This window comes from Leopardus geoffroyi, chromosome B2, assembly GCF_018350155.1.
Source record: "Leopardus geoffroyi isolate Oge1 chromosome B2, O.geoffroyi_Oge1_pat1.0, whole genome shotgun sequence".
In the NCBI taxonomy this organism is placed as follows: Eukaryota; Metazoa; Chordata; class Mammalia; order Carnivora; family Felidae; genus Leopardus; species Leopardus geoffroyi.
In genome coordinates this window covers 30,347,082-30,373,356 of record NC_059332.1, presented here as the reverse complement: position 1 = coordinate 30,373,356, position 26,275 = coordinate 30,347,082, and the positions used below count along the sequence as shown (strand labels likewise).

At 46.9% G+C, this 26,275-nt stretch overlaps 3 protein-coding genes and 1 long non-coding RNA gene across 16 annotated transcripts in view; 2 read left to right on the top strand and 2 right to left on the bottom strand.

Annotated features, from left to right (window-relative positions):
* The window catches only part of LOC123609586 (DLA class I histocompatibility antigen, A9/A9 alpha chain-like), a 592,486-nt gene that overhangs the window by 178,761 nt on the left and 387,450 nt on the right, over positions 1 to 26,275 (top strand). The window contains exon 8 of one of the 8 annotated variants that reach the window (XM_045500687.1): positions 9,969 to 10,345. The exons of the other annotated variants lie outside the window; for them this stretch is intronic. Within the exon in view, the coding sequence (XP_045356643.1) occupies positions 9,969 to 9,973 (5 nt within the window). The 3' untranslated portion in view covers positions 9,974 to 10,345. Of the gene's footprint in view, positions 1 to 9,968; positions 10,346 to 26,275 lie in introns of those variants that run through there. 8 annotated transcript variants of the gene reach the window in all.
* The window catches only part of LOC123609590 (DLA class I histocompatibility antigen, A9/A9 alpha chain-like), a 400,187-nt gene that overhangs the window by 97,413 nt on the left and 276,499 nt on the right, over positions 1 to 26,275 (bottom strand). The window lies entirely within an intron of this gene.
* LOC123609603 lies at positions 1,144 to 6,839 on the bottom strand. Its single transcript, XR_006717847.1, has 5 exons — positions 6,593 to 6,839; positions 4,267 to 4,375; positions 4,023 to 4,151; positions 3,734 to 3,879; positions 1,144 to 2,429 (listed from the first exon to the last, which is right to left on the bottom strand). It is a non-coding gene; the product is annotated as an uncharacterized LOC123609603 (long non-coding RNA).
* LOC123609593 (class I histocompatibility antigen, Gogo-B*0101 alpha chain-like) lies at positions 6,886 to 10,345 on the top strand. The gene is made up of 8 exons (XM_045500727.1): positions 6,886 to 7,020; positions 7,308 to 7,571; positions 7,775 to 8,050; positions 8,659 to 8,934; positions 9,052 to 9,159; positions 9,615 to 9,647; positions 9,791 to 9,838; positions 9,969 to 10,345. The coding sequence occupies exons 1-8, from the start codon at positions 6,948 to 6,950 to the stop codon at positions 9,971 to 9,973; spliced, it is 1,083 nt and encodes a 360-aa protein (XP_045356683.1). The 5' UTR covers positions 6,886 to 6,947; the 3' UTR covers positions 9,974 to 10,345.

The following is a 26,275-nucleotide window of genomic DNA, read 5'->3' as shown; positions in this document are numbered from 1 at the left end:
AGCATCTATGGAAATTAACTGCTGCCCCCACCCTTTCCATACCTGCAAGGGCACAGAGTATAAAAACAGCTCCAGCAACATTTCTACTTTATCTTTCACGATCAATAGTACCTCATACATACGGGCTTGTGTCCATTTGCCATGCATACTATTAAAGGGACAGAGAGTTTGGAATGATTCTGAGGCCCTTATGATCTGTGTTAACTGTGCATTATACAGTTGTCTTAACAATTCTATACCCTTTACTCCCTCATCCAAAGGCTTATATTTACTTAGAGCACACCCTGGCCTGTGGCTGCCACTTCCCATGTCTCCACCATGGCAACATTGTTCAGAAATGTATCTGATGGGTCACGCTCTATGAGTTCTTCACCGATCCCCACGGTTTGCTGGAATGCTTGTTGCAGCTCTCATAGGCATTATTGCTGTGATTGCGGCCGCAGCTACTGCGGCTTCTCTTTGCACCAATCTGTGCAGACAGTACAATTTGTGCAACAGTGGCATGAGAAATCGCTCCAACATTGGAAGACACAACGGGATATTGACAGTCGACTGTCCAGTGAGATTGCAGGCCTACAACAGGCCGTGTGATGCTGCTGGGAGGTCAATTACTGAGCCTACAAAGACAAATATTACAATGTGATTGGAACACCACATCAATATGTGTAGCCGCATTACCGTTTAATAACACTAAATTTCCATGGAATGATGTTAGAGACACTTGCTCGGACAATCTAAAGTGTCTAAGGACATTCAACATCTGCAAGCACAGATATATGAGACCTTCAAAACCAATCTGGGCATGTTATACAGTTCTAAGGTCTTAGAATGTATATGAGAGGGATTAGGAAAATTAAACCCTGTAGAGCATGTTAAGATTTTTAGCTTCTCTACTGCTATTCTGTTTATATTAATACGCGGTGTATTTGTCTTTGCATGTACAGTCTGGTGCCAGAGACGAGGAGCCTGTCAACGTATCGACTGACAATTTGGGTTATGCAATGTCCTCCTACAGTCCACCGAATACAAACAGAAAGGGGGAGATGCTGGAGAACAACAGGCCGGAAGCACCTTAAGAATGTCCTGAAGGAAAGGGACAGAGCAGCAAGAAACTGAAAGCAGTTTCGTTCCCAGGCAAAAGTCCTCTGGGATTGCTCCTTCTCTCCAGAAGGACATCATCCGGGCGCCACCCTGGGGATAAGAATGTTTTGTCTGGTGCCAGATGAACTCATGACCCAGTATGGAAAACACTGCAGGTACATGACCTGTCAAGATGCCAAATATTATGTTGTATGTGCTTGCTGTTGTCAACAAGTTGCAAAAATCAAAGAGGCTTGAGCCAAGGGACCGAGGCTTTGGCTCCTGGAGAGTCTTAGCCCCCTGCTTTGCAATCCTCTCATCACCACACCTCTAGGACCTGTCTCTCTACATATTCCATACTCTCATTTTCTTTGTGTTTATTTATTACCAATATAGGTGTGTGACATTTCGTGTCTTCTTTTCCAAAGTGTTCTCTAATATTTCGGATTATCTTTTTTTTTCTGATTATTTGAGTGTAGCTTACACACACTGTTCCATTCCTTTCAGATTTACAACATAGTGACTCGTCATATAATCCAATAATTGCACTCTTGGGTATTTACCCCCCTAAAAGTGAAAACACCAATTCTTTTATTTTTAAAGGCTTATTTATTTTTATTGAGCGACGGAGAGAGAGTACACAAGCAGGGGAGGGGGAGAGAGAGGGAAAGGGAGGGAGAGAGAGAGAATCCCTAGCGGACTCAGTGCTGTCAGCCCAGCGCCTGATGTGGGGTCAGCTCACAAACTCTGAGTGCACATGTCCACACTATGGAGCATTGTGTAGACAGTGAGATGCTATTTCCACATCAGAAATGATTTTCGTTTCACTGAGTTTTGAAACGTTTAGAAATAGAAGTCCAAGGAAGTGTTTCTACTTTTCGGTTTTCCCTGTATCACCATCACGGGGCTGGAGGACAAGGTGCACAGGGACACAGACACCTCAGCAATGGCACTGGCCCTGAGCTCTCCTCTCCTGCAATCCCGCCTCACCCCTGAGCCTGACCCCTGTGGAGTCCAGGGCTGCTCAGAAACTTCTTCCTCTCCTCACTGATGCCGAGGCTTCTGCTCAGACATATCTACCTGACTTACAGTCCAGACCCCACTCAGGCTTCTCAGTGAGAATCCACCCAAGAGCAGAGCAGTGGGGGATGTCCTCTTACCTTCCACCCCACATGCGGCCACAGGACTATGGAGAGAAGACCCAGCTGCCTTTCTCCTCCTCAGCCAGGCCCTCCTTAGGGTCTCCTTCAGGTCCAGCACCTGGACAGGGGCCCGGACACCAGGGGGCGCCCTCATCCCAGATGATGTTCAGTGAGTGAGGTTCTTTTCAAAAGCCACAGGGATACAACCTGTGTCCACCACCCCCCGCCCGCCACACACATACACACACAAATAAATAGGTAAGGAAGATGTGTGGTATATACACACACATATATACACACACACACACTATAATATTATGCAGCCACAAAAAGGATGAGATCTTGCCACTTGTGACACGTGGATGGACAAACAGGGCAGTGTGTCTGCTAAGTGAAAGAACTCAGACTGAGAAAGACAAGTACCACATGATCTCATTCCTATGTGGAACTTACAAAACAAGACAAATGAATAAATAGACAAGCAAACAGCAGAATCAGACCTATAAATACAGAGAACTCACTGATGACTGCCAGAGGGAAGGAGGTTGCGAGGATGGGCACAGTGGGTGAGGGCAGTGGGAGACACAGGCTCCAGTTATGGAAGGAAAAGGTCTTAGGAATAAAAGGCACAACACAGGGAATATCATGAGTGATACTGTAACATCACTGTCTGGTGACAGGTGGCAGCTACACTCTGGTGACCACAGCATGGTGTAGACAGAGGGTGAAGGGCCCCTGGGTGGCAGTGGGTTCTCCGCTCATGGTCCCAGGGTCATGGGATCCAGCCCCACAGGAATCAGCCTGCTTGAGAATCTCTTATTCTCTCTCTCTCTCTCTCTCTCTCTCCTTCCCTCCCTCTTTGCCTCTCTTCCCTGCTCTGGCTGTCTCTCTCTCAAAAACAGAGAATGTATTCAGAATTTGAGTCACTGTGTTGTGCACCTGCAACTAATGTAATCGTGTCTTTCAACTATATTCAAAGTTAAAATATTTTTAAAAAGAAATTATTAGGAAGTATAAATTGTAGGGGTGCCTGGGTAGGTAAGTCGGTTGGGCATCTGACTCTTGATTTCAGCTCAGGTCATGTATGATCTCCTGGCTCTCCTGGCTCCTGGGTGTGAGACCTGCATCAGGCTCTGTGAATGGGTGCGTCCTCTCTCATGACTGCAACTGCAGACAAAACATGTGCAGTTACAATAAGGCATGGGAAGGCTAAGTGAGACTGGCAGAAACACAGACCCCTATAGATGCAGGTGTTCATGTGGGGTGTGGGGTCAGAGGAGAGACTGAGGTGCAAAAAAAAATTAATTGAATGAGAGAGGAAAGGGACTGGACATAGAAATGAAGAAAACATCCCAACATGGGATCAAGGTCGGGGTGCATAAACTTGTCAGGCACCCATTAGGCATCAGGCACCATTCTCTGCACTACATGGTTCAAGACAAAGTCTCTAAGGAACAAAGAGACTGTGAAGAGTTGGAGGAACTAATTTCATGAGATCCTCACTCACTCACTGGAGGAGGAAATGTCCATCTCCTCAGGCAGTTCAGTACCATCGACCTCAGTTTGACCTTGCACCTCACTGAGGATCTTGGCACTGTTTTCACTTGACACAAATGTGATGGACAATCCCCTCGGGCAACTGGCCTGCACAGGCCTCCTGGAAGGGGACAGAGGGTAGCACTTGCAGACCCCAAAGTAGGAAGACACCCAAAAGGAGGGACGAGGGTGTAATGTACGAAGACATAAGAAATCAGGGGCTGGGAGGGGACACTGGGAGGTCCATGTGGGTGTGCAGCTTACCCGATGCAGGTAGGGGTGGGAATCGCCAGGCCGGTGGTAGTTGATGGCAGAGTTCACCTGCTTAATGTCCATGCCTTGGCCACATAGGTTGCTGGCCGCAAGAATTCGATATTGAAGACCTTTAAACTACTGATACCAAGAAAGCCTTTGTCAGAAAGACAATCATAAAAATGTTCACAGTCCTTTATCTCAGGGATTTCACTTCTTCCCTAGGACACAAGACATCTTTCCATCTCTCCCTCACCTCTCCTCCTGAAGGGTCTCACAGTGTATGGCAATGGCTGGCAAGTTCTGCTCCACCAGGACCTGGGCCAGGGCATATCAACGCTGCACAGACTTCACAAAGTTCTCGCCTGTGTGTGGACAGTAGGGGGATGTGGGCCCCTGGGTGTGTGTGGAGGTGAGAGTGACAATGTGCCAGAGTGGGAGATTTCCGGAAGTATACCATCCACATGAATCCCACTAAGTCTCTCTTATTCCCCACTACATGATTCCTTTTTTCCTCTAAGTATAATTACTCTTCCTTTCTCTCCTTTGCTTTGGATTTTCCTCAGCAAATCGGCCTCTGAGGAGATACAGAGAACAGTAACCAAATCTGGCAGACATGTTAGGAGACAGGAAGGAGGTACTCCATGACAAAGGGATAAGTATTGGGACTAGGGTCTGGAATGACCATGAATAATATTCCTGCTTATGAAGTATTAAACCTAAGACCTACCCTAATTCTGGGAGTAGTTTTAGTGTGAAAAAGTTGCACAATCCGTAAGCTGAGAGACAGCTTCTCCTCAGGGTGTGATACAAGAAGAAATAAACATATTTAAGAACCCTAACAGGGCCAATGTATATGGGAATATTTAAGGATTTAAAAGTCCTCCAGATTTTTTAAAAAGTTTATTTACTTATTTTAAGACAGAGAGAGACAGAGTGAGTATGAGCAGGGGAGGGGCAGAGACAGAGACAGAGACAGAGACAGAGAGATCAAGAGAGAGAATCTCAAGCAGGCTCCACGCTGTCAGCACAGAGCCTGACACAGGGCTCCATCTCACAAACGATGAGATCAGGTTAACCGATGAGCTGCCCAGGTTCCCCAAAATGCCAAGTCTTTAATTATTATTGATGGGTTGTAGGTGTTTTAAAATATGCAACTGAAGACAGAAGAAATAGCAGCCCCCACATCGGGAACTGTTCTGACACTGACAGCTGGGCCTCAGTGTGGTGAGAAGCTGACTGATGCCACCACTGGGCCATACTATTCCTGTGGGACATGAGCCAGTCATCTCACAGAACATCGACGGCACACAAGGACACTCGGAAACCGTGACATTACTTTATCTAATTAGAGACAAAAATAAGGCACCGTACGACCCACCAAATACCAAACATCTCCCTGTGCTGGTTACTGAGCAATCGCTGCTTTTTACCATTTCTTTGTTTATCTCAAGTTTTTATTTAAATTCCAGTTAGCTAACATACAGTTTAATATTAGTTTCAAGAGTAGAATTGAGTGATTCATCACTTACATACAACACCAAGTGCTCATCACAAGTGCCCTCCTTAGAACCCATTACCCATGAGCCCATACCATTTAACCTGTGACCCACCCAGAAGCTTGACAGCTTCTCAGTACTAACCATCTTTTCTGTTGGGATTTGTGGTAATATTAAAACAAATGACATTCTTTAAAAATTTTTTAACGTTTATTCATTTTTGAGGGAAAGAGAGAGACAGAGTGCAAGCAGGGGTAGGGCAGAGAATCAGGGAGACACAGATTCCTAGGCAGGCTTCAGGCTCCGAGCTGTTAGCTCAGAGCCCCATGCAGGGCTTGAACTAACAGACCATAAGATCATGACCTGAGTCGAAGCTGGAGGCTTAACCAACTGAGCCAACCAGGTGCCCCAAACAAGTGACTTTTTTATAATTCGATTCCACTCAAATTAATGCTGGAACACCTATATTACTTAGTGAAACAACACACAACACGTTACTTAAAAACAATCATGCATTAGTACAAGATCCGTTCCATGTGCAGATGGGCCTATGGATTTAATGTAACAGAAAAACACAGTCAATGATACTGTTTCAGGTTCCAGTTTACTAAAACCTCACAGAAAATACACGGTGTGTAGATTTACTATAGTACCAAAGATGAATGTCCATAATTATCTGAAAAGGTTATGACACATACTATTCTCCTATATTTGGTCAAGGACATAAATTTTTTTCATATACTTTAACCAAAACAACACAATAGATGCAGAAGCAAATCTGAACATCCAGTGATCTTCTAATGAGACAGACAAGAAAGAGACTTGCAAAAATGTAAAATGTAACAGAACAACTATTCTCACTGCCCCTTTTATTTGGGAACATTGTTACTTTCCATACTAACAATATTTCTGTTTTCATGTGATTGTACATGAATTAATAAATATTTGAACCTGTTTTAGTCCTACTGTGGTAAATAAGGATCGATATAATCCACAGGCACACAATTATCCCTGGGATCCTCACTAATTTGTAAGACTGTAGAGATATCCTGAGAACAAAATGCTGGAGAATCGGTGACTCACGCAGCTCCTGGTCCACGGCTCAGGGACACAGTGGGACAAAGAGCGCTCTGTGCAGTAGGTGTGGCGTCCAGGCCAAGTCCCAGGTCCCCAGGCCCGCCTCTCAGGGTCTCTGGCCCCAGGGCGGCGTCGGGGGCGGGGAAGCCCAGTGTTGGGGAGCCCCCATCTGCCCTGGTTTCACTTCTCCCTGTCACAACCTGTGTCAGGTCCTTCTGCCTGGATACTGATGACGCGGCCTCGGTTCACACTCCTATTAGTGTCCGATTTCCGGAGAAGCCAATCAGCGGCACCGCGGTTCCGGGGTATCAAGTTTCCGCACCGGCCTCCTGAGACTCACATTTCAACCCAGACCCCGAGCATGCGGGTCGTGATGCCCCCAACTCTGTTCCTGCTGCTGTTGGGGACCCTGGCCGCGCTCCAGACCTGGGCGGGTGAGTGCGGGGTCGGGAGGAAAGGGCTTGTGAGGGGCAGGAGGGAGAGGACCGCCCGGCGGGGACGCGGAACCTCCGGGGGAGGCGACTGTCCTCCGCCCCGACCCCAGACCCCCACCCGCCTCCCGCCCCGCCCCGGGCTGCCCTCCCCCGACCCTCCCGGACTCCGCCCTGCTCTCCCCAGCTCGGGTCCCCCTCGCCCTGCCCTCCCGTCCCCCTCCCCCTGGGACCCGGGCCCCGCGCGGGGAGGAGGGTCGGGCGGGGTCTCAGCCCCTCCGCGCCCGCAGGCTCCCACTCCCTCAGGTATTTCTACACCGCGATGTCCCGGCGCGGGGAGGCCCGCTTCATCGCCGTGGGCTACGTGGACGACACGCAGTTCGTGCGGTTCGACAGCGACGCCCCGAATCCGAGGATGGAGCCGCGGGCGCGGTGGATGCAGCTGGTGGGACCCGAGTACTGGGACGAGCAGACGCGGATCGCGAAGAACAGCGCACAGAATTTCCGAGTGAACCTGCAGACCGCCCTCCGCTACTACAACCAGAGCGAGTCCGGTGAGCGCCGGGGCCCGGGTCCAGGTCACGACCGCCATCCTCACGGACGGGCCGGGGTCGCCCCGAGTCTCCGGGTCAGAGCGCTGTCCCGAGGCCGCGTGACCCCCGTCCCACGACCCTGGAAGAGACCGAGGGAGATTTTAGGAGGTTTTACTTTTGGTTTCACCTTAATCACTGCTGCTCTGGGGGCGGGGCGGGGACAGGGTCGCACAGCATCCAGAGAATGCATGGCTGTGACATCGGGCCTGATAGACGCCTCCTCCGCGGGTACAGTCTGTTGGCCTACGACGGCGCGGATTACATCGCCCTGAATGAGGACCTGCGCTCCTGGACCGCGGCGGACACCGCGGCGCAGATCACACGCCGCAAGTGGGAGGTGGCCGGTGGTGCGGAGCAGGAGAGGAACTACCTGGAGGACACGTGCGTGGAGTGGCTCACCAAGTACCTGGACATGGGGAACGAGACGCTGCTGCGCGCAGGTACTGGGACCGCGAGGCCTCCTCGATCTCCCGTCCACTGGGGCTGGCTGCCCACTAGGAAGGGAAAATGGACTTAGTATCAGAACGATGCCCCTCCCATGGGTGGGAAGAGGGAGATCCGCCTCGGAGTTCATATTCCTACTAGAGACTAACTCACCTTGAGGGTGCTTTTCTTTATAAAAGACAGACAGGAATCCAGTCTCTCCCTGGGATGCAGGTTGAGATCATCCCAGAAATAACGCATCCGCAGTTCCCTCTGACCCTGGCAGCCACCTTGTGAACCCTGACCTTCCCTCTCAAGGCCTTGTCTCCATCTGGGAACATATTTGGAGATCTGACTCGGGGTTTTCTGAGTCACTCACCCTCCACCACACTCAGGACCACAGTGTGTTCCCCCCTTGGACCTGCAGCCTCCTACCTGGGTTCTCTCCCTGATTCCAGAACTTAACAAGGATCAGGAGATCCCAAAGGCTAGACTGCTGTCTGGGTTTTGTGCTTCTTCCATCCAGACCAGTTGTCCCGTCCACCTCAGGATGGTCACGTGGATGCAGTTTCAGTGGCCCATAAAGCTAAACCACAGTGTGGATTCTCTGTTTCTTCTTCCTCAGAGTCTCCCAACACACGCGTGACCCGCCACCCCATCTCTGACCGTGAGGTGACCCTGAGGTGCTGGGCCCTGGGCTTCTACCCTGCGGAGATCACCCTGACCTGGCAGCGTGATGGGGAGGACCACACCCAGGACACAGAGTTTGTGGAGACCAGGCCTGCGGGAGATGGGACCTTCCAGAAGTGGGCGGCTGTGGTGGTGCCTTCTGGAGAGGAGCAGAGATACACGTGCCATGTGCAGCACGAGGAGCTGCCCGAGCCCATCACCCTGAGATGGGGTAAGGAGGGTTTGGGGTAGAGCTCCATGTCAGGGAACGCAGGGCCCTTCTGGAGAATTTCACAAAGTCAGGACTGAAGCCAGATATCTGGGCCCCTCACCTTCCTTCCCTTTCCAGAGCCATCCTCTCAGCCCTCCATCCCCATCCTGGGCATCATTGCTGGTGTGGCTGTCCTTGTGGTCACTGTGGTGGTTGGAGCTGTGATCTGGAGGAAGAAGTGCTCAGGTAGGAACAGGGTGGGGGGATCTGAGTTCTCTTGTCCCACTGGGGTTTTTCCTAGGTAGCACATTGTCCTGACTGGTTCCTGGGAAGTTCCATCCACACACATGGACCTGCCCACTCTGGAGCCGTTACTAACAATCACTCTGTAGCAAAGCACTTGTGAAAATGAAGAACAGATTTTCACTTGGTAATTCTGGAGATGGGGACCTGATTCCCAGCAGTGGCAGGACACAGAGGAAGGTCCCTGCTCAGGACAGACCCCCAGCAAGTCAGGTAGTCCTGAGACGCCCCCACCCCCACCCCCTCCCACACACACACCTCTTTCTTCATGTATCCAATCTTGTCCTGGGTCTTCAGTTAGAAATCTGGAAAGTTCATTGTGAACTAGGATTAGGAGGGTGCTCTAGGATCACATGGTCCAGTTGTCCCAGGTGTCTAAATGCTGTTTTCTTCCACAGGAGGAAAAGGACCAAGCTACTCTCACGCTGCACGTAAGTATTGAGGAAGTGATCCCTGAAACCTGGGATAGTGTAGACAGGACCCCATGGGGAGCTCACGCCCCCACCGCCCCAATAGCTGCTCCTTTAGTCTCAACTCCTGTGACTCTGATCATGTCCTGTTTGTTCTACCCCAGGCGATGACAGTACCTGGGGCTCTGATTCGTCTCTCATGGCTCCTAAAGGTAAGACTCTGGAGGGTGAAGTGGGGAGGAGTGGTGGCACTAGGGACACTCTGAGCATGCATGGGGGCTGTTGAGTGTGTGGCACTTATGTGACTGACCTAAATGTGTTCATGATGACTTTTTGTCACAGTGTGAGACCCACTGCCTGTGGTGGACTGAGCGATGCAGGATCTGTTCACACTCCCACTTGGTGACATCGAGGTCCCCTGACTTTCTTCAGATGGTGTCAGATGTGTCTGTGTTCCTATTAGCATATTGTGAGGATGCAGGAGAGTGGCCCCCATGCCCACCATGACCCCTCCCATACTGATTCGTGTTCTGTCTCCATTCCTGTCTTTACTTCGTGTTGGGCTGAGTACTGACGCCTTACTTCCCTACTGAGAATGAGAATCCTGATAAGAATTTGTGTTTTGTAATTCTGGGTATGTGGGATTGATGAATTAACAAAAGACAATGTTTGCAAAGTTGCAAGAGAAAATAAATGAAAACCCTGAGAACCTTCCAGAACCTGCATGTTTCCTGTGCCATGTCTGTTCCAGGTGGGGACAGGAGAGGGCTGGAGGAGCCGAGCGGGGACGGGGCCTGGGTTCAGTCGGTGCTCAGTGCGTCCTTGGAGTGTCGTGCTCCCTCCTCAGCTGGGTCATGTCTCTGCTCCTTGTTCTTGCCCCTTCTGTGGAACCTTGTTTCACCAGGTCCTGTGATCATAGGGATTTGGATGTCACCTGTCACCAGGAGCTTGGCAGCAAGAGCTTCCTGTGACTGGGTCAGCTAGCCTCCATCCTGGGTCATGACCTCAGGCCCATCTTTGGGCATTTTTTTTTCCTTGTGTCTGTGATGCATCAGGCCTGTTCTTGTTCTTGTGTCCGAGTTCCTGTCTTATTCTCCCCAGGGGACCCTGGTGGTTACAGCAGCAGGAGTCCTTTGGGCTGTTGTTCCCACAGGCCTAGGTGGGCCCTGCACACAGGAGTCTCTGTGGTTTGGAGACATGAATTTTCAGATTCATCCATCTCCTCCCTCTAGAGCTGTCTTCTGGAATATTCTTTAGATTCTGGAGGTAGAGAGGAATCTGAGAGTTTCTCATCCTTTTTCAACCTCAGAGAGTTTCTACCTTCCCTGTCTCTCTGCCCCCTCTCCCTGCCCTTAGTTTAGTGATGCTGGTGCTGGCTCCCATCCATGTTCATGGATTTATAAAGCAGGGTCTAATGTAGATTTGTGTGGTTGGAGAAAGGACCCCATAGAGGCTGAGTATAGTGATTCTGAAGACAAGACTGTAACTGTGTGCTGTGCTGTGCTGTGCAGGGGAAACTCTGTGGGAGGGGGGAGCTGAGCGGAAAGAGGGAGGGGGGAACAGCCCTGGGAGAAAAGTAGAGGCTGCACTGATGGTGAGGTGGGGGCACTTTGTGTGGGAGCTGCCACGGACTGGCTGTGCCTGAGGCTCATCCAGAAGACAGAGGTCCTCTCCGCTGACCAATCGTTCCACTGATAATGTCGTGTGCCACATTCAGGACCTGCTATTTTTTTCATCTAAGACACCTCAGTAAGTAAGAAGAGGCAAACGTGCTGGTCTTGTGGAGAATATGTCCTAGGGGTGAGGGACAGACTCCACTTGACCCTGGAACGATGTGGGAACTGAGGGCAATGACCCCTTTGAGCAGTCAGAAATCCAAGTATAACTTTTGACTCTCCTGAACTTAAATACTACTATTAATAACGTACTGTTGACAAGAAGCCTTACTGAAAACAGGAACAGTCATTTAACACATATTTTGTTCTTACATGTATATGTAACATGTATTCTTACAATAAATTAAGCTGGAGAAAATAGTAAGAAACCATAAGAGAAACTGCTTTGACAGCACTTATTGTAAAAAAGTCCACAGATCGGTGGATGTGCCAAGTTCAAACCAGTGTAATTCAGAGTCAACTGTATATTGTATAAATGTGGTAAATAAGGGAAGTGTTTAAACTGGAAATTGGTTGGGGCACCTGGGTGGCCTGGTAGGTTCAGCATCTGACTTTGGCTCAGGTCCTGATCTCAAGGTTCCTGGGTTGGAGCCCCGCATCGGGCTCTGTGCTGACAGCTCAGAGCCTGGAGTCAGATTCTGTGTCTCCCTCTCTCTCTGCCCCTCCCCCACTTGCGCTCTGTCTCCCTCATCTCAAATATAAATAGTCATTAAAAAAAATACAAAATAAATTGGAAGTTGGTAGGTGCTTTGAGGAAGGTGACCCAGAGAGTTACCTGTGCGGGGACAGGGAAGGTGGCTACTTTACTATGGTGGTAAGTGTGAGCCTCACTGGGAAGGCGACCTCTGAGAGATGTGTGGGACACAAGGAGTTGTTGAAGAGCATGTCCCAAGGAATTCTTTCCAGGCAGGGGAACTTCCAGGCACACACACTAGGGCAGGAGCGTGTCCTTGTTCAAGGAAGGGTGAGAGGCCACTGTGACTGGAGCAGAGAGCATGCAAAATGCCGTCAGATGTCTAGACCTTAGGATTAGAAGGGTTTTGAGTTTTCTCTGAGTGGCATGTGGAGTCACTAGATGGTTTAGAACAGATGGTCCACCTGGGACTACTTCTCTTTAGAAGCATCTGTTTGCTGCTGTGCAGAATTGAGAGGTGAAGGTCAAGCACCAGTATCTTTTAAGATAAATATAAGAAGTATAAAGCAAATTATATTTATACATTATGAGTATGTATATTTATAGGTAAATGTATATCACGTATATATTTAGTTAGAGTATTATGCGTCATTTACTTCAGCCAAGGCTACAGAACAGTCCTGAAGCCAACGGCCAGGAAGAGAATCCATAGTCTCACCCTAGGTCAAGGCCCAAATAAGAACCACTGTCCGTGCTGCTGGTCACAGACGCCACTGTTCACACCACTGGTCCGTGAGGTAAGGACTGCTATGGCTACTGCTCCCGGCAGGTGGATGACAGGACTGCCACTCACATCGCTTGTGCCAAATGCATCAGCACTGTCCCAGCTTCCCTGTCTCCACATCTTGAGTCAGAGTCTGGTCTGTGGTCACCTGACTGGTGGAGCCTTAGGCCACGTCCAGCTGCAACAATGTTGGCATCATGATTTTGCTCTGGATTCCCAGGGAGTGCTCACCAACACTGTTGGACTTGAATGCCTCATTTATACTAGTCTCTGCATTCCCGGCCATAGCCCTGTGAGACGCCATGCATTCCGGTGGTTCCCAAAGTCACCCCTGTTGTAGGCAGACTCTAAGATGACTCCAAAGTGCCCATTCTCTTGTATTCATGCCTTTGAGTGACAGCCACTGTGGGAACAGAAGCTGGTTATAGTGACTTGCTGGTAACAAATAGAATAGGGTGAAGTCATACAAAGTATATCTGGGATCACCAGGCACAAGACATGAGGGGTCTGGAGTCAAGTTTGCCCAGGTGGGCCATCAAGCCAGGCTGGGGAAGTAGGGGTTTCTGATGGAAACAATGACAAATGACCCTGCATTCTTTTTCCTCCTGAGGGGTTCTTCCATAGACCTCAACCTCCATAGCCACTGCCATCAGATGGTATGAGGAGGAGGAAAAAGGTCACCAGCAGTGATGGTCATCGTGGCTGGAAGGACAGGCGAAGTCTGTAAACAGGACAGGAAGAGAAGGGAAGAAACAAAGCCTCCCAAAGGTAACACCTGGGGAGCCAAACTGTTCACACCTCTGTCCATATACAGTGTAGAGAAAGCAGGAAAAGAGGAAGTTTCCCTCCTTTCAGGGCAACACCTACTACTTCATTCTGCTTCACCACGATTGCCGGAATGTAGTCACACAGACAAACACAGCCTCATGGGAAGCTGGTGAATGAATCTGGTTTTAATCTAAGTGACCCGGTGTTCCCATGAAACTCTATCACTATGGAATAAGGATGATTTTTGCTGTACTTAAAATTTTAAAAATGGATAGAATGGAGGAGGAAATTTACTCTTCACTCTGTACTCCCTTATGTTATACAAAGTTTTTATATCTTGTGCATGCCTCAGTCAGTTGACATGAATTTTGAATTACCAAGAAAGCCTACCTCCATTTAGCAGACACATATTAGGCAGTAGTAGAGGGTCAGCTCTCCACTAGGCCACAGTTACAGAAATAAAAAGGAATTCACAGTGAGGTGAATAACCTGGTAAATGCAACTAGTATAATGAGTTCTGGGAAACACCCTCCAGACAGAAGCTTCTTGAGTGCCTACTGTGGGCCAGGTGTTGTGCCACATGCTAGGGACAGAAAGAAGATGCAGGTACATACCTTGTGACCTAAATGTCTCCTGCTGATGAGCTTCTGTGCCAATCCCTGACTTTCCAGGACCCCTACCTCTGTGTCTTGTCACTGTGTGGGAATGAGCCAAGACTTGGAAAGAGAACCTTTGCCCATTTGGTCCATAAATTAGTGAAAAGGTTTAGGTAGAGAATACTAACTGTCTTGTGTAACTGACTCATCATTACAAAAGAATATCATTAAGAAAGAAAATGGATGAAGGGAAAGAAACCAACAAAGTAGAATCACAAGAAGTGACTTTGTGGGATCCTGTATGTGGCAAACTGGAAGAAATAGTGGGAGACCAGGATTTGCATGGGAGCATGACACAGGAAAGCAAAAAAAAAAAAAAAAAAAAAAAAAAAAAAAAGTTCAGTGTAGTGATTATGCTTTCCTAGAGGTTTAGAAGGTCTGACAAGTCAAGGGGGAAATGTTCAGAGAGGATGACCTCTCAGGCTCGACAAAGGTGAGACAGACCTTTCCAACGATAATGTGAATCTTGTATCTAGGACTCTGCTTTGATAACACAGCTCAGCTGTGCAGTTCTCTTCTCCAACGAGGCGCTCAGAGTTATAATCATCTTGTTCAGTGATTGTGCACCTTTGTATGAATCCACTCAGTTTAGAGAATGTGGTACCTTCCATTCCTGCCATCTGTCAACTGGAACACCCTCTTGCAAACAGATTCTATAATAAAGCCCAATGGCCTCTTGATCCACTGGCCTTGTAGAGTCTCCTCCCACTGAGTGTGGATGGGACCTGGAAAATCCTCTAGCCAACAAGATGTGGCAGTGGTGATGTTGGATCATATAGCATCATGACTTCCACCTCTCCAGTTTTCTACTATCTTCTCAAGTTACAAGCTTTGCTAAGGCAAGCAGCTGTGTTAGAAAGACCAGAAACTGAGTTCAGCCTTGCATCTACATCCAGCAAGACACTATGGCCCCCAACCCACCAACCAACAAGGGAACTCTCAGTCCTCCCCCTAAGGCAGGCTTTCCATTTCTTGAAGACAGACATCCTGTTTTCTTTTTACAACGTGAATGTCAAGTTCTTTGCTCTCCCTGCATCTGGGAAGCCCCATGAGTGAGGAAAGGCAGGGTAGGAGGAAGTACCTTGAGGAGAGTGAGGCTAGACTTGGCCACACCTCTCACCTTGGAGAGCGGGTATCACCAGGAAGTCACTTAGAAACAGAGAAGTCAGAGACAGCAGGGATTAGAAGGACATGAATGGCCACCCCAGTGTCTCTCAGGCCTGCACAGGGCTGTGCTTTGGGGCTGTGAATAGAACAGTGATGAAGAAACTCTGCCCCCACCCCCCATAGCTGGTCTTCCCCCCTCAGCATTGTGGACAGCCCACCTCACAGCCCAGATGCACACACCGTGGACTCCGTACAGCCCAGGTATGACCCTCTCTCCCACCATCTGCAGCAAACCAACTCCATCAGCCAATGTACAACCAACTCTTCTGTCACTTCAAACCCCATGGACTTACTTATAGGGACTGTGAGAAATGCATACCCTTCACAAGACTCAGTGCTGGAGGAGGAGAAGCTGTCAGAGCCACAGAATGAGGTGACTCTTAATGCAGCAGGTGAACAGTTCCAGGAATGAAAAACAAAACAAAACAAAACAAAACAAACAAAAAACGGTGGGCTCTTGGGCTCAGGAGTCTGTTTTGTTAGAATCATCGTTCAGCGAACTGAGTCACTTAACTTCTGAATGATCTTGATTTCCTTGCCTATAAATTGGAATTAATAGCTTTCCCCATCTCATGGAACTATTATGAGGTTGAAATGATTTAATTCATGCAAATCCCTTGAACCAGAATCTGGGGAGGAAGAGAGTCCCACCAATGTAGCTACTGTTTTCTTCCTCCTACATGACAAGTACCAGTTCTCCCTGTCACTCACCACCCTGAGCCCCTCTCACTTCCTGCAGATGAAGAACTGTTCTGTCCCTTATAACCCATGGGGCGGGGGTGGGGCAACCATGAATTGGCCAGTGTGGAGGTACAGTTGAGGAATCACCAGAGCAGTGGGTGCCCTCTCTCTCTCTCTCTCTCTCTCTCTCTCTCTCTCTCTCTCCCATATGTATGTTCAATTATACACATCTATACAAACCTCCATACACAAATACCCATACACATTTCTATGGGATTGTGAACCCACCCAGACAGACAGACACACATACACATAACACACTCCCTTCACATTTGCCATTTCACCCAGGGAATGGCTCACTCCCACTTCATCATTTTAAAAATTTTAGTATCTTGAGGGAGAAACACCAGAGAATATTTGTCTCACTAGAAAGAATCCCACTCCCTAGGGACTCTAGTACTTTCTGGATCTCAGCATGCCTGCTCCTGGAGCTCTCCTAAGTGAGTGGGAGATGTGCCCTTAGATTGAGATTCTGGAATCCAGTGGCAGCCATGTGCACTGCCCACCTGGTATTGGGACTCTGGGCGTCCAGCAGGTCTTCAGCCTCTCACCTTCTTCTAACTGCTCTCCCACCCTGGTTGTCCCCAACCCCCCACCCCAGGCTTTGCTACACAGAAGGATGTTGCCACATTACCTTCAGAATGAACAGGACACTGAGGCTGGGAAGTTCTAGATCAGAAGGAAGAAACCTGGACCTCTTCCCCACCCGAGTTCTTGTTGTTCTAGAGCACACCTCCAGCAACTCTACTTCCGACCATCAGAACTGCTGCTCAAACAACCCCAGGGATGAGAGCTCCAAGGAGAACCTGGTCAGCAAATGCACTCTTGATGAGCATAGTGGCTGGGAAAATGGATCTGAGGAGTAAAGGAAACGTGAGGGGTGTCTCTGTGCCTGGACTCTGCTGCAAGTCTCTAGAAGGGCTCCTGTTTCCCTGATATGTGGCTCCACTTCTCATCCCTCCCTAATCCTGTCTCATGGTGATGGGCTTACTCAGTCCTTCATGTTACACATGGCATGTGAATCTGTGCTCCTCTCAAGAAGACAGCACAATGGCCAAGCACTTCTGGATGGTTCCATCCTCTTCTGCCTGGTCTCCACAAGCTTCTTGTCCTGGGTCTGGTGCTCCCTGGCACACTGCTAGGTCAGGGTGAGATGTACAGGGCAGAAGCCCAGGGCACACCATACGTCAGGGTGACCTGATAGTCAGAGAAGGGGTGGTGGGTCACGTGGTTCTGGTAGGGTCTGTGGAAGAGAAAACAGGGAGGGCTAAGGCAAGGCCTTCTAAAGCATCTACTACAAACCATGATGCCTACTGGCCTCCCATCTGTGCCAGGATAGCGGGCAATGATGAGACGACCATAGATGGCAGAGGTCCATGTCCAAACTCAGGTGGTTGTCATTGTCCTAGCCATCCTGCCACCGCCCACCGTCCTGTGTCCTCCTGGAGCCCCAAGTCACAGTGAACTGCAGGGTTGGGGGCCTGCCCAACTCCTCTCCAGGACTAGGCAGTGTCAGTCAGGGCAGAGCATGCCAGCAGAGGTCTTCCAGCCCTTGTCCCTGCACCACCCCACTGGGCTGCTCTGCAGGGAACATTCACCCTGTAGACTATGATATTGTGATATAAAAGAAGGATATATGTTGGTCCTCCAACAGTTCCTGCACACAGCTCGTAAAATGTTTGTCATTTCCTACATGATGAGAATCATAGGAGCATCTCTTTTTAGATTTGTTCCCACTTCCTGAGAAAGCTTTACAAAAGATCCTGGTCCATTACTTACACACAGTACCAAACTTCACTGTACAATGTCTCTCTCCTCCTGTGCTGTGAGCCCTTAGAAGGCAGGACTCTCGGTGCCTGTAACCAAACCATCTGGCAAACTGTTGAATTCAAGCTTCTGTATGGATCTCGTGGTAAAATCTGAGCAGCCTCCCTCTTTAGCTTTAGTTGAGCCTCTCGCTGATTTATGCCATGAATCCACATGCAAATCTCTTCCGTGTTTCATATGCTAAGTTCTCATGACATTTACTAGAAATTATTAAACTATAACCTATGCCCTGAAATCACTCTGTCCACTTTCACCCCACACCTTGCCCACCCTAACCTCTCCCTGCTTGGAATTCCACACCTCTCCTATCAACCCAAATCATATACACACACATCAGGGTCTACACAAAGTTCCACCTCATTCATGAAACTTTCCCTTCTCACTGGGGTGTCTGGTCTGTCAACTCTGTAACCACTTCTCTGCTTTTCATTTGACATCTAAGGAGGTACCTGTCTTCATTACCTCTCTTATGCCTCACATGCTCAATACCGCGATCACAGAAGTATGGCTGCTTCCCCATCTTAATTGTAAGCTCTGTGAGGTCAAACAGTAGGTCATACTTCCAGGTGCCCAGCCTACAGTGACCTAAAGAAGTGTCCCTGACCCACTGAGTTGGCTTAGTCAATTAGTTAATTAGTCAGTGACACGAAGACCCTGCCCCTCTGACTAGACTGTAGCCGCCTTCACTCTCTAGTGACAGCTTGTGCACACCTGCCTGCCCCAGTTGCCACTAGGGGAATTCCTGACAAGAGGGTCTCAGGTCCCTGGGGGTTGGGCTGATGTCATCTGCACAGCGCCTTCTGCTTTCTTCCCGGCAGCAACCTGCCTGCTTTCGTGGGTGCTCTTTGTTCAGACTGTGCTCCGTGGTTTGGTTGTAGTATCGCTGCACATTTCTCAGATTTACGTGGTTACTCTTCTGGCTTGTGAAGAACTTGGTCTTGTCAAAGTACCTTGGCTCCTCCATCAACCCCTGGACTCAAGACTTTGTCTTCATCTTCTCACTGTCATGGCAGATGAACGGTTGGTCACCCATGGAGCCCAAGGCACTAAATGCAGGGACTCCTGGAGGTGACTGAGACACAGCTGAGGAGAAATACTGAACACAGTGCATTCCTGAAGCAGGAACCAGTGCGTTCAGAGAAAGCTCCAGTACTTAGTGAGGACCTAGTTATCCATGCGTGGGGAAGGAGTGTGACTGTGTGTGCATGTGTGTTGTGTAATAGGAGAGTAGGGCACACAACATAAAAGAATGAGAAGGCAATTACACAACACTCTTCCCTGACCCCCTCTCCTCACACAAGTGATATTCAAATCCCACACCCATCGTGCACTGGTATAATTTAGAAAACTATAAAGGAAATCTTAGTCCATATCTGAAAAGTGCCATGAAGAGGCTGATCTTGAGCAGGGCTTGAAGACGTGGAGGCATCAGGAGGAGTGGGGGACAGTTAGAAATGTTCTCATGTCTCAGAGTGAAGTGTGAGGAGCCTGGAATGGGACCCTCCCCAGGTCCCCCGTGTGATCTTGTAGCATCTCAACCCCTGCTAGTCCCCCCGTTCTCCTGACCAAGGTCCCCTTCCTTCACATCACCCTCCCTGTCACTGTGGAAAAGGCACTGGCCCCAGAGTCAGGGGATTCTGGCCCCCCCCCCCCCACACCCTCTGTTTCCTGGAGAAACCACTCCCCTCTGTGGCCTCAGCTTCTTTATCTCTAGCACTAAGCCATGAGGCTAGAAGGCCCAGGGCCTCCCAGCTCTGCTATGTGACAATTGTAAGGCCCTGGAAGTCACCCAGGATCCAGGTGATGAGTGTGAAGGAAGAGGTACAGGTGGAGGGAAGGATGCCCCGAGAGAAGGCAGGGCCTTCAGCTCTTCTTGTCCCAGAGTCCCTGCTCCTGTTCTGTCCTCAAACTCATCCATCCCACCCCAGGACCTTTGATCTCTCCTTCTTCCCTCATGTGGCACACTATCCCCACCTCCCTGCCACATCCTTTGGTCTGGCCTCCCTCTGGTCTCTACTGATATTACTTCCTCAGGAGCAGTTTGCTGCACCCCCACCCCCCCCACCCCTGAGCTACACCCAAGGAAGGTGAGTAGCTCTGCTCATGTGCAGCCGTGGCAAGTGAGCATCACGTGATTGCATGTTCACCACCTGCCACTGTACTTTCCATGACAATGGTGAGTTTTCTTTTTTGTAGGTCCCTATCCTTCGTGCCCCTCACAGTACTGTGTTAGTCAGGGTGCTCAGAGAAACAGACACAATGAGATATGTGCATCGAGGGAGAGGTGGGTGTATTTTAAGGAACTGGCTCATGGGACTGAGGTGGGGCTGGAGGTCCAAAATGTGCAGGGCAGGCGGCGGGGCTGGGTGTGCTAGAAGAGCTGATGGAGCAGACGTAATCCGAAGGCAGTTTGGACAAGGACCTGGGTTGTATTTCTTCCCTCTGAGATTAGGAGAGTCTTCAACTTATCATTACCCTCATGTTGCACAACTTTTCCTTTGTTTTCAGTGTCAGTCTGCCGCAATTTTTGTGGAAATAATAGATACAGATTCAAGAATATAAATAAAATACTAAGAATACACAGTAAGAATGAAGTGACAAAGTTTCAACACCTTTTAACTTTGCTTTGAAATATACTAGTGATGAATCTTCCGGGTCTGAGAGGGAACAGGGAGCCATAACACTAGCAATGAATCACAACCTGCCGTGTCACAGAGCATCTAATACTGTACAAACCTTATAATGAGTGGGAATGGCTTCCACATTGTGTAAGATCAAGTTCAAAGGAAACACTATATTGCATAACAAAACCTTTAAAAAAAATCCCTGCTTTTTTTTTCAAAACTCACTGGTGTCTTACTCTCACTAACCATGTAAATATTACATGCAAATAATGCTCCAAAGCTGTGTGATGGTGAATGTGCTAAGTGCTTGCTGCCAGTGCTCAGAATGCAATGAACAATTAGCAATAATCAGGAAGAAAAGTGTGAAGAACATTATAAATGAACTTCACACAGTAAAGTCTTTGAAATAGAAAAACTTTGCATTATAGTCTTTACAGGTTTGGTAAGAGCAACCAACATGGGAAAAGTGCCATCAGAAGTCACACTATCTACTGCGCAGTGAAGCAGAGCATTTTACATGGTGAACGAAGGCTGTGACCAGACTGTGAGCAGCACATGTCCCTGTGGTTCCTGTCACTGTGCTGCTGGCTGCAAACTGTGTGTCTGCCAGAATAAGAAAGTATTTGGACAACTTATAAACCAAGCAATAAATCATTATCAGTGTCGTTTCAACTATGTCACCAGAATGTGTTTTAATCACTTCAATACTAAATTGAGGACGTGTAACAAGGAGGGTTTTGTTGATCTGAGAATCCAGTGCACCAAAGGTAGTCATCAGTGCTCAAACAAGATGTGACATGGTTACGTGGGTACCCATGGTGCCAGTGTGGCCACAAAGTTCAGGGTCTCACACAAAGTTTTAGAGAAATTTCTGGATATTCTAACTTGGTACTGCATAAGTCATGTATTCCGTGATTTCAGGATGACACAGTGAAATGCGAATTCAAGTAAATCACTTTAAATATTTTCTTCAAGACACTTTTTATTCACACGTATTATCATACAGTAAGTGAAAATCTGAGTTGGTTGCCAGAGGGGAGGGTGTGGGGGTTGGGACAGCGGGTGATGGGGGGCGGGAACACAGGCTCCAGTTAGGGAATGAAGAAGTGATGGGAATAGAAGGCACAGCATGAGGAACAGTCACTGATACTGTAACAGGATGTGTCGGGTCAGCTACACCTGTGGTGGAGAGAGCACAATGTGTGAACTTGTCATACGTTACCTTGTACACCTGGAACCAATGTAACATTATGTGTCAACTCTACTCAAATTGAAAAAAACTATTTTAATTACTCTATTACAGTTGTGGTAGCTTCTCTGACATTTCATTTTCTTTTTTAAAAAAAAAATTTTTTTTTCAACGTTTATTTATTTTTTGGGGGACAGAGAGAGACGGAGCATGAACGGGGGAGGGGCAGAGAGAGAGGGAGACACAGAATCGGAAACAGGCTCCAGGCTCTGAGCTGTCAGCCCAGAGCCCGACGCGGGGCTCGAACTCACGGACCGCGAGATCGTGACCTGGCTGAAGTCGGACGCCTAACCGACTGCGCCACCCAGGCACCCCTGACATTTCATTTTCTTAATGTTTATTTATTTTGAGAGAGAGAGTAGTGGATCAGGGCAGAGGGAGGGAGAGAGAGAGAATCTTTAAGCAGGTCCATGTTTAGCGCAGAGCCATACTCCGGGCTTGATCCCACAACCCTGAGATCATGACTTGAGTCAAAATCAAGAGTCTGATGCTTAACTGACTGAGCCACCCAGGCGCCCATTTTTTGACATTGTAAATTAAGTGAATGTACATGGCAAATTCTAATCTTGGGTATGAGAATTAATAAATAAAATGTATAGTGATGGCATTTATCTTCCACAAAACCAGCTGTAAAAAATTTAAATAAGACTAATAATTAAATAAATAAACATCTAAAAGATTAAATAATACTCTCTGAATATTTGAATGGAAACCATGATACCTAGCAGATCTGGCCTCAAGTAGTGCTAAGATGGCAAAAACACCTGAAAATGATATCGAACTTGTTAGAGTCACTGTAAAGGAATTTGTGCAATCGGAGGAGGTAAATGTTTGGAAAATAAACTTTTTTCAGAGAGTTGATGTTCATAAGTTATCTGTGAACAATGAGGTCAATACTGTCTTTAGCCTTACCAGAGAAATATATTACTTATTACAGAAACTGGATTAATTTGGGAAAAGAAAAGTAATTAACTTACAAAAGTAATAACGAAATCAAAGGGGAAAAGTAGACAACATTATTTTTCAAAAGTTAATAGGGCCTACGATTTTAAAGAAAAATCTCATATCAAGACAAAAAACAATTAGATTATTTAATAATGTATGTGATTGCACTTGACATTTGAAAGAAATAAACACATAAAGAAATTTTAACTTTCAAATTAATTAACGCTGATTGTTTACCAGACAATATATATTTTATTAATTAAATCAATAAAACTAATCTCACCGAACAGATATGTCACTTACAACAAATGATTTCTGTGCCTAGTTAACTACAGAAATATTACATATATAGTAAAACTTTGGAATGTGGGTAACTTGCTTCTGAGTGTTCTGCAACATGAGTGAACATTTCTAGTAAATTTTAATATGATAATGGAGTCATGTCTTGCAACTCTTAGTACATGACGCCGAATATCACATGATCACAACTGAGCCAATGGTTCTTGAAATTCTCTTTGCTATACCAGTGCTTTGGATTACAAGCATGTTTCCTGACTGAATTATGCTCACAAACCAAGGTTTTATGGTCTAACAATTTCAGATATATTACAATTGAAAAGAATCTTTAGGGGCGCCTGGGTGGCGTGGTCGGTTAAGCGTCCGACTTCAGCCAGGTCACGATCTCGCTGTCTGTGAGTTCGAGCCCCGCATCAGGCTCTGGGCTGATGGCTCAGAGCCTGGAGCCTGTTTGCGATTCTGTGTCTCCCTCTCTCTCTGCCCCTCCCCCGTTCATGCTCTGTCTCTCTCTGTCCCAAAAATAAATAAACGTTGAAAAAAAAAAAAAGAAAAGAATCTTTAATGTAATAGTTAAAGCGAGAGAGGAAGAGCAATATACTTGACATTTTATGTGTTGTTACATAAAAGGCAAATGAATGGGGAACGCATTGAAAATTGTTGATGGGGCTCCCTTGTCAAACCAGGGCTCACATTGGCATATCACTTTGCTAATGACAACTGTATTCAAAAATCACTCCAGAATACATTTTTTAATCTTTAAAAAAGTTTATTTATTTATTTTGAGAGAGAGACAGACAGAGTGGGGAGAGGCAAAGAGAGAGGGAGAGACAGAAACCCAAGCAGGCTCCCCACTTTCAGCAGGGCTTGAACCCATGAAAACTGACTGAGCCACCCAGGCACCCCCTCCAAAATGTTTTTAAATCTCAACAACTAACGTACTCCTTTTTACAATGGTTTTAGAAATAAACTATACTACCCCTTCTATCATTTGTAAACAGTTTTCTATTACATAATTTATTTAGAAAGTAGGAAGGCTATATTTAAACTTTTAAATATATACATTACATTATTCTGATGGTCAAAAAATTTTAATACTTTCCTTGTCTCACATGTAGTTGTCTTGCAGTACTGTCGACTGACTGAATGTCTGACATGAGAAATAAATGGATCAGCTTCCTTTCTTGATAAAAACCCTCAAGAAAGTAGGGATAGAGAGATCATATCTCAAGATCATAAAAGCCATATACAAACGACCCAATGCTAATATCATCCTTAATGGGGGAAAACTGAGAGCTTTCCCCCTAAGGTCAGGAACAAGACAGGGATGTCCACTCTTGCCACTGTTATTCAACATAGTATTGGAAGGCTTAGCCTCTGCAATAAGACACCACAAAGGGAAAAAAAGGCACCCAAATTGGCCAGGAGGAGGTCAAACTTTCACTCTTCGCAGATGACATTATACTCTATATGGAAAAGCCTAAGGATTCCACCAAAAAACTGCTAGAACTGATTCATAAAATCAGCAAAGTTGCAGGATATAAAATCAATGCACAAAAAATGGTTGTATTCCTATACACCAACAATGAAGTGACAGAAAGAGAAATCAAGGAATTGATCCCATTTACAGTTGCACAAAAAAAAAAAAAAAACCACCCATAAAATACCTAGGAATAAATGTAACCAAAGAGGTGAAAAATCTATACACTGAAAACTATAGAAAGCTTATGAAAGAAAATGAAGAAGACACAAAAAAATGGAAAAAGATTCCATGCTCCTGGATAGGAAGAACAAATATTGTTAAAATGTCAATACTACCCAAAGCAATCTACATATTCAATGCAATCCCTATCAAATAACACCAGCATTCTTCACAGAACTAGAACAAATAATCCTAAAATTTGTATGGAACCAGAAAAGACCCTGAATAGCCAAAGCGATCTTGAAAAAGAAAACCAAAGCAGGCGGCATCACCCAGACTTCAAGCTATACTACAAAGCTGTAATCATCAAGACAGTATAGTACTGGCACAAGAACAGACACTCATATCAATGGAACAGAATAGAGACCCAGAAATGGACCCACAAACGTATGGCCAACTAATCTTTGACAGAGCAGGAAAGAATATCCAATGGAATAAACATAGTCTCTTCAGGAAGGGGTGCTGGGAAAACTGGACAGCGCCATGCAGAAGAATGAACCTGGACCACCTTCTTACACCATACACAAAAGTAAACTCAACATGGATGAAAGACAGGAAGCCATCAAAATCCTCGAGGAGAAAGCAGACAAAAACCTCTTTAGTCTTGGCCGCAGCAACTTCTTACTCAACACGTCTCCAGAGGCAAGGGAAACAAAAACAAAAATGAACTACTGGGACCTCATCCAAATAAAAAGCTTCTGCACAGCGAAGGAAACAATCAGCAAAACTAAAAGGCAACCGACAGAATGGGAAAAGATATTTGCAAACGACATATCAGATAAAGGGTTAGTATCCAAAATCTGTAAAGAACTTATCAAACTCAACCCCCAAAAAACAAAACACCCAGTGAAGAAATGGGCAAAAGACATGAATAGACAATTCTCCAAAGAAGACATCCAGATGGCCAACCATAATATGAAAAAATGCTCAACTTCATTCATCATCAAGGAAATACAAATCGAAACCAACATGAGATACCACCTTTAACCCGTCAGAATGGCAAACATTAGTCAGAATGGCTAACATTAGTCAGAATGGCTAACATTAACAACTCAGGTAACAACAGATCTTGGCGAAGATGTGGGGAAAGAGGATCTCTTTTGCATAGTTGATGGGAATGCAAGCTGGTGCAGCCACTCTGGAAAACAGTATGGAGGTTCCTCAAAAAACTAAAAATAGAACTACCCTATGACCTAAATACTAGGTATCTATCCAAGGGATACAGGTGTGCTGTTTCGAAGGGACACATGCACCCCCATGTTTATAGCAGCACTATCAACAGTACCCAAAGTATGGAAAGAACCCAAATGTCCATCAATGGATGAATAGATAAAGATGTGGTATATATATATATATATGCAATGGAGTATTACTCAGCAATCAAAAAGAATGAAATCTTGCCATTTGCAGCTATGTGGATGGAACTGGAGGGTACTATGCTAAGTGAAATTAGTCAGTCAGAGAAAGACAAATATCATATGACTTCACTCATATGAGGACTTTAAGAGACAAAACAGATGAACATATGGGAAGGGAAGCAAAAATAATACAAAAACAGGGACGGGAACAAAGCATAAGAGAC

Bases quoted from the DNA above. Each gene is read 5' to 3' on its own strand.
- LOC123609593 (XM_045500727.1), top strand. From the start codon at position 6,948: ATGCGGGTCGTGATGCCCCCAACTCTGTTCCTGCTGCTGTTGGGGACC. The intron at 9,160-9,614 runs GTAGGAACAGGG...TTTCTTCCACAG, and splicing joins CTGGAGGAAGAAGTGCTCAG to GAGGAAAAGGACCAAGCTAC. The intron at 9,648-9,790 runs GTAAGTATTGAG...GTTCTACCCCAG, and splicing joins AAGCTACTCTCACGCTGCAC to GCGATGACAGTACCTGGGGC.